The 8,213-nt window shown below is 40.0% G+C and overlaps 1 protein-coding gene across 1 annotated transcript; it reads right to left on the bottom strand.

Moving 5' to 3' along the window:
- Positions 1–1,387: 1,387 nt before the first annotated feature.
- Positions 1,388–7,959, bottom strand: LOC122645887. The gene is made up of 5 exons (XM_043839288.1): positions 7,311–7,959; positions 6,434–6,592; positions 2,052–2,150; positions 1,759–1,914; positions 1,388–1,650 (listed from the first exon to the last, which is right to left on the bottom strand). The coding sequence occupies exons 1-5, from the start codon at positions 7,902–7,904 to the stop codon at positions 1,516–1,518; spliced, it is 1,143 nt and encodes a 380-aa protein (XP_043695223.1). The 5' UTR covers positions 7,905–7,959; the 3' UTR covers positions 1,388–1,515.
- Positions 7,960–8,213: the final 254 nt, after the last annotated feature.

Below are 8,213 nucleotides of genomic sequence, written 5' to 3'. Positions count from 1 at the left end.
GCTCACAGCAGCCAATGAGAGCCCATGCACTAGCACATTGGGGGGTTTGGAATTCTGCCATTCATGGGGGTGCGTTGGTCATTTCCGCCCTCCATGTGTCTCAGCGTGGCCCTTGCGTCCCACGCAGAGAATGTTTCTCAATAAAGGGACAAAGAACTCTGTCAGGGAGTGTGGGCAACATCAGCACTCCCACGAGTCTATCTCTCTCCTCCCATATAAAGAGACACTTCTGCCCTTTGTTTTGAGGAGGAGAGATATAGACATGTGGGAGTGCTGGTGTAGGCCACACTCCCGGACAGAAAACTGCTTCCCTTAAATTATATACTCAGATAAAAGGAATATAATATCAATAGTAATTCACATTTATAATCTGAAAATGCTCTTTGTTCCATGTATTTTTGGCTCACTCCATCCACACCCACCCTTTTCCCATTTTCAGTAGAAAAGAAACTTGAGGTTTAAGCTATTTTAGATGCGCCTGTAGCTCAATATTTGAAATCAATTGAGAAAGCTATTTTAGATCCTTTTAAGTAATTGACTTCTGTTTTGGTTGCTGTCCCAAAACACAAAACACACACACACACACACAACGGCCCTGTCCCCGGATCATTATCCTCTTAGGTACCCTGCCTGGTACAGTTGTCTGTTCCTCTCAGAGGGGGTGGAAATGACGACCTAACTCCCTGCCCGAACACACTGCCCGAGTGAGGTTAAATCATCATTTCTATCCCCAATGAGAGGAACCGGACAACCGAACCTGACAGCAAACCTGAGGAAAAAAAATCCCCCGTCCCCTGCAAACATTTTTATCCCATTTAGTTTTTCAGCTACTTTGGAAAGTGAAGCACCTCAATAACATCAACTTCAATCTAAGTGCAGATGGGTCAACTCAGTCTATCTGCTCTGGCAAGCAGTGATAGAATTTTTCTTGACCTGACCATGCTTGTAGGTTCCATACGGTACCCTGGTTCTACTATGAGTACTACTGCAGAGTTTGGGCCTAAGGCATGGTTTTGGTTTTGGCATTGAACAGAGGAGAGGTTCTCTTTGAAATCTGATTGATGAATGAACAGTCAAGTAGTAACATCAGTAGCATATAATCAGGTATACAGAGTTGAAACCATCAGCTCCTTTTACAGGACTGATTGCCAATGGCAGGTTGTTTTCATGTTTCTTGTCATGAGGAAAAACTGGAAGAAATATACTTTTGAAGAGAGTGGAGGCTTACGTCAATAAAATGATATTAATACCCCATCCCTACTATTATAATAAAGCACATGGCAACATCACAGTACCGAGCGACGAACCAAACGCAATGCCGATCCAAGCGCTTGGCTCCCACCACAAAAATGCCCCCAAATTTATGTTAGGCAAACAGGGAGGTGGATTACACACCAAAGAATAAACACTTGCTCATTTTGGAGTTCAATCTATACACAAAGCAATAGATGAGACCGAAAAGCTGATCCAAAACATTGAGGTTACTGAAACAAAAGGAGAAACCAGTCCACTGTTTTACTGTTGAACTCTTGCAACAGTCTTGCAGACAGGACAAGCATTCTTACGCAGAAGCCACTGCTTAATGCAACATATGTGATAGCTGTGGCCACAATCCAACTTCCCCACCTCGTCATCTGCTTCATATTCCTCCTACAAAATCCACAGATACACATAAATAACTCTTTCTAAACAAGGGGAATACAACAGGGGAGAAGGAAGTTGGAAAGGAAAGGAAAGGAGGGCAAGTGATAAACCCACTTGACAAATGCTACATTTCCATTCGAATTCGGTTGGAAGAGATGATGGCAAATCATCCATAATCATGTGTTTACTTTTCCTAAGGCAGCGGAATATCTCATCTTCTCTCAACCCATTGCTTACATAACCAATTCTATCACCCAGCTCAACCAACTCCTGTTTTTATCACCAGAATCAAGTTTCAATCATAGAAATGCAATAGTATCACCAGCAACAAATATAATTTATTACACCAAATAAGAACAAAGGTTTGATGAGTGGTCAATAACAAGGGAGGACTGCAACATGCAAACCTCGTATGACATATTATCGACATCGAGCCGCCAATCTCTATATTGGTCATATTGATCTGATCTTCCTCCAAGCAGCAGGCCACTTTGGAACATCACAATCTGCAGTCAATTATAGCATTCAAAAGATGCAACATCAAACCATATAAAAAATTTTCAAGTCACACAATAATTAAATGTTCTATTCACATATCACAGTCTTACACTAAAAGGAATGTCTGATTGACACCTCTAAAAGTGTAAATTTGACATAGATTAAGTGCTGCTGGAATAATGACTAAATTATGTGATGCTTTTGCCTGGACTTTTTAATTAAGATATCAAAAGGACACATAGGGCAAAATCAACCTTAAAGCTGAACCTAACCACCTTTACTGTGGTTCTTGCCATTGAAATGCTTTATCAGACATATTATGAGTCTGACTCTCAACAGTTTGCAGGTCACAGAGAACTCGTGAATGGCACTATCCAAAATGAGAAGTTGGAAAACTTAAATTTCTATGTAGGATATGCCTAAGCGTAGACATGTTTTATTGTATACTCCTAGTGGTTTGAGAATTATTTCTGAAGGTCTTGGACCATGCATTCTTCACTAATTCACAGGAAAAAAGAAGAAGGAAGATTTACCCTCACGTTCTATAAGCAATGTGAAGACACTGATACTTGCATATTTGACTAAATTGTTGAGTGCTTCTCTATCGTCATACCAGGTCTACAAGGAACTAATACTGTCATGCAAGTGCCTGCCTCCATTACTACAAGACTTTATTAGAGATTTGACTGGAAAGTAGGCCCATCCCACTACCATTATTATGGAGAATGAACAAAACATTGAAACCAGTCTTGGAACGTACATACAACTTCTCTCAAGGGTGTATATATGATTTTGAGTTCTCAAAACCTCTCCAGCTCCTATTCAATGGATTTCATATCCATAGAAGTTTACTTTACATTCGAAGGATATAATTAGATTTTTTAACACTAGAAGCAAATTTCATCATAAGATTCAGTGTCAGGGAATGTATTGTCCAACAATGAGAGGAACTCTCTTAGTAGGGGATATTCAGTTATTTCCCAAGTCCCAATAGCACTGGATTGCAAAAATCACATAGTAAGCTCAAACAAATATTTTAACGAAAGCATAAAACACAGAAAGGCAATGTACTGTTTTATTATCCCTTCTTGAGTGAAAATATTCAAAATCAAACAGGTAGACACATTGACATCAAATAAATCCTTTCTTATGTACTGGAGAAAGTTAAAAACCAGAGTTTTCTGGTATGTGGAATTGTGGACAATGTTTTTAACCTTAGTTTGAATAGTACTAGAGTAATTAAATTCATGCAATTCATTAATTAGCAGCAGAAGAGAAAATGGAGTGAGCATCCGTTGACCCACTAAACCTCCTGTTCCTCGTTCTTCTCTTCACCATAACTGTGGAGAAAACCTTCCAGATTTGAGACGCAAGTCATCATCCCATAAGTTGGAAGGTACACACACAGAGAAGCACCACCTAATTTGTAAAACAAGAGCTATTTCCAAGATATGATTGCATGATGCAAGGAGGAAGCATCAGAAGTTGATTAACCCTATCACACCTACCACAGAGGGGACCAGAGCAACACTCGGGCTTTAAGCTTTATTTTAGCCTGGGCCTAGACCTAGAGATGAGCGTGGACTTGGTGTCTTTGTGGGGATTCAACTGGACCTCACAAGGCCCTCAAGAGGTCCATTGATGGAGCCTTTCCGACAAGGTTACTCTCGACCCATAAATTGTGTGGCAAGCTGCATTCCAAGTGCTAAAAAGGGGAACTTAGAATCCTCAGACAGCCTACCCCACAATTTGGTGTCTTTGTGGGGATTCAACTGGACCTCACAAGGCCGTCAATAGCTCCATTGATGGAGCCTTTCCGACAAGGGTACTCTCAATCCATAAACTGTGTGGCAAGCTGCATTCCAAGTGCTAAAAAGGGGAACTTAGAATCCTCAGACAGCCTACCCCATGATTTTACGAGTTAATAGACTTTACTTTTTCTTCAAGTATTGTGGATTAGGTACTTCTCTGTGGGGATTTCTCAAGTTCAACTTCGTGAATTCCAAGGGGTTTTCGGGTGGATTCCTGGCCTGTTTATCTTCTATTCTCTTATCCTTTTTTTGGGGTCATCTCTCTCTCTCTAATAATATGTTAGATTATTCTTATCTCCATATGTGTGCTGCACCCCTGTTTCCATCTAATTTTCTGGTTACATTCTTCTTCAATATCATCAGGCTACTGATCAGATTTGACTCAAATTTGACATATTAGTTTCTGATCATATGATCTGTTGATTTCCGGTTTCAAGAACTTAGAATTATTAGCTAGAGTACTAGTTCTAGTTCTGCTACTCTGTCCTCTTAGTAGCACTATGAGTGTCTATGCAGGCCATATTTGTTCTCTGTTTTCTAAGATATTTTGCAGATATGCTTTCTGGGCTGTTCTTATGTCTGCTTCAAGTTACAAAATTTCTCTTAAAACTGTTCAATATTCACTGTTCTGGTGATCCTGAGTTCCTGCAAGTCTTTTTCCAGTTCTAGATTGGGACTGGTTAGTGCATAACATTTTCTTACAACTTCCCAATTATTTCATTGCTTACCATCAACTTCAGATATAACAGCCAACCAATGTTTATTGAAAGTCCCAATCAAATTTTAGTATTCAAAAACCCCATGACTTCAGTCACATCACGAATTTAAGTAAAATACTTCCTCTGCCATACTGTCCAAAATAAATCTTAGGAGTTTAGTCAAAGTTTTGGCTAGTATAATATTTTTGGATTATTTACACTATAATTGTTGGGCCAGCGTCCACTGTTACACCCCTATAATTTGCAACTCGCCAACATTTTGGATCCCATCTCAACCTTATGGCCCAACAAGCATTGAACCATCACCCTAGTTTCAGCCATTAAACCAAGATGCAAAAGTTAAATCGTTTTCTAAAGCTTTAATTGCCATGTCGGAAAATACATATGGGTGGAAAATAACCAGATGGACATATGGTGATGTGAAATCCGGTCCACAAAATCTGAGCATCAACTAAGCTACAACATGGCAGCCTTTCTTTAACTCACTGCATGGAAGAATGGCATGAGCTGTCGGTCCAATTGTGCAAAAGGAACATCTTTGGGCTGGGAAGCCAATGCATACCATGTGTCTTATGTTAGAGGTTCAGGGCCAATGACTGGATTGATCCCACTTAAATGATTGCATACATACAGGGGAAACAAAGAATAATGATCATTGAACTTATTAACCACCAGATATATGTTTAGTCTTTCTCATGGTGCAGAATAGAGGGGTTCAAAGAACAAGGGGTAGGGACAAAAATCAACCTAGAAAAAGTGGATAATAGATATGGATAGCCCTGGGTTAATACTTAATAACAAACGTAAAATAGAGTTGAATGGACGGTGAAATAGGATATATGTAGCTGACCCCATTTAGTTGGGATAAGTCTTGGTAGAGTAAAGTATATACGTCTTGTCTTTCCTAGCACCGTGAAAAATTTGCAACCATTAAAACAAATAAAGGAAAAAAAGAAATGACATGGTAGCTATTATTTATTCAAGCTTCCTTTTGGTCTAACAAAATATGTTCTCTGGGACCCATCTAATACTGGGTCCTGATATTCTTATTTTGGGACAAATGACAAAAGATAAGCACATTGTATCTGTATAACAGTAAGGTTCCGAGGCAAAAAAATAGGCGTAATCAACAAATCATTTCAAACCAGCTGGGAGAATGCCAGAGATCAAATCCAATTAAGACCCTATATTGTTTGAATCATTTGAGCTTTCGATCAGGTTGGCATGCCAGCATCCCAAATGGACGGACTCCTAAGTCTGCTTTTCCCCATGAATACAGGGGAAAACCACATCTCTATAAACATTAGGGTGTACTGAAGTGGCATTGAGGAGGAATTAGGTTGCATGGTTTCTTAAGTGATTATGACTAAAGAGCTATAAGAACCAACAATCCAGACGGTTGCTTGGGGGTAACAAGGTGTAGGTTGAAAGGCCCTCTTCTAAAATCATCTGTGATCATTTCTCGAAGTGCAAATGTATCCTGTGGAAGAGAAGCATTATATATGTGCCTAATGAATCTATCAGATCTAGCCTCACTGTGGAAAAAAGAGCCTTCTCAAGCTCTAAGAGGGGATACCATTGACCAGGAAATATAGTTCTTGAAAACAGGAAGCAATTCAAGTTATTATACCCACTTGCATCATGGAGATCATGTTGAACCATGGTATCAAAGTAAGGAAAACAACCTAATACTGAAACATGAACCCCACAACTGGGGGAGGGAGGGAGGGAGAGAGAGAGAGAGAATACACATTGGCTTACCTCTGCAAGTCCTCCTGGAGAACGATGGCGGAAATGACGGTAATGCCTATCTCTATCTCCAAATACATCAGATCCTGAGTGTAGTGTCTCAAAGACAGATGGAGAATCTAATGCTGAGAAGTGTTCAAGATTGGAAGTTCTCCTCGTGGTATAGGAACGCTATCAAGGCAACCAAGAAAAAAAGAGTTTCAGAACCTTCTTTTCAAATAGATATATATACACACACACAAACTCAGTACAACCATTTATTGAAAGGGGGCAATGTAAATTCATTTTACAATGATATATGGACATTGGAAGGCTAAGAAGTATCAAGAGGGGCAAATAAAGAAACTACGAACTTCCAAATAGTTACAATTAGATTTGATGATAAAGAAGGGAAATGGATCCACAGGAGCACTTCCCAAACAAGAGCAGTGGGATTGCCCACATGATCTCAATCTGAAAATCAAAGCTAGCTTTTATTGAGTATCGATCAGCAGTTTGTGCATTAAACAGATAAATAAAACCAAAATTGGAAAGATTTTTTCACCCTTTTAGGATACTAATGCACCAAACCGCAAACCTAAAAACAGGGAATACCCGTACAGGATAAATTCCAAACCAACCAGCAAAAATAACCAGAAAGAAATTAAGAAGGCAAAGGAGCAGAGAGATAGAGGGAAAAAAACAATGTTCCATTATCCATGTGAAAGCTTATGATCATATAGAAAGAGTAAAAAACAGAAATCAGTCACAAACCCAAATTTTTAGAAGACAAAGAAATGCTCAGAGAAGAGGTCAACATGGATGAGGGCAGGAACCCAATATGAATGAACCACCAATACCAGAAGCAAAAGTAGGAAAGGGAGGGGGGGGGGAGGAGGGGAAGGCAAACCTCTCTGTGATTCATCCTTTCTCCGTCGATTCTCCCTCTTGCCGCCACAGGTCTTCTCGCTACAACGCAATCAACAGGGTCAGCATCGGCGACGAAAGCTATCCCCGGAGAGCACCAAACATCAGGAACAACAGCAACAGACGTGGGGTTCGTCACCGTGGTGTGCGTCGTCAAACCCTGCTGGTTCTTCTTCGTGTGTGGGTTCCGCTGCTTCTTCTTCCTCACCTTCTTAGCTTGCCAATCTGCCGAAGACCGAATAACCTCCGGAGCTGACACCTGTGAAGACGTCGCACACCCAAGCCCTCTAAATGTTGAGGATGTGAAGTTCTTCTTTTTATGCTGTAATGTCGACGACACATCGGAAACATTGTTATTGTTGCTGGTGTTGCTGTTTCTGATGTTGTTCATGTCTGAGTTGTTGGTGTTATTAGTGAAAGTGGACAAGAGCAAAGAAGAAATGGTGGATTTACTGCGAGTAGATTGAATGATAGAAGGGATTTGTGGGTCTCGATCTGAAGCTGTCATGGGCTGGTTCCTGGGTCTCCTAAATCTAATCTCTTCAGCTGCCGTTGAGTTCTCTGCACCATCAGCCATGATTGAATGAAGAGGAGACGCAGAGAAAGAAAAGGAAAAATAGTTCCGAAATTTTAAGCTTTGAACAGTTTGATTGGTACTGTGGTAGTGGGATTTATTGGTTCTTGCTTTTTTCATATCAGGGTCTAAGTTTGATTCTCTTTTTAAAGATTGGATTTGTGGGTGGCAAACAAACTTATGATAAGCTTTGTTCTTTTTTTTTTCTGGGCTCTCTTATTTTTTAAGTTATTATTATGGAGAAAGTTTTCCAAAGGAACCCTTTATTTTCATCCTGTGTGATCTGTGATTTTTAAGTTCTTCTCTTGTCTT

Source organism: Telopea speciosissima, chromosome 11, assembly GCF_018873765.1.
Source record: "Telopea speciosissima isolate NSW1024214 ecotype Mountain lineage chromosome 11, Tspe_v1, whole genome shotgun sequence".
NCBI classification, from domain to species: Eukaryota; Viridiplantae; Streptophyta; class Magnoliopsida; order Proteales; family Proteaceae; genus Telopea; species Telopea speciosissima.
Note: the sequence above shows the minus strand (reverse complement) of the source record. Positions and strands in the feature narration are given on the sequence as shown.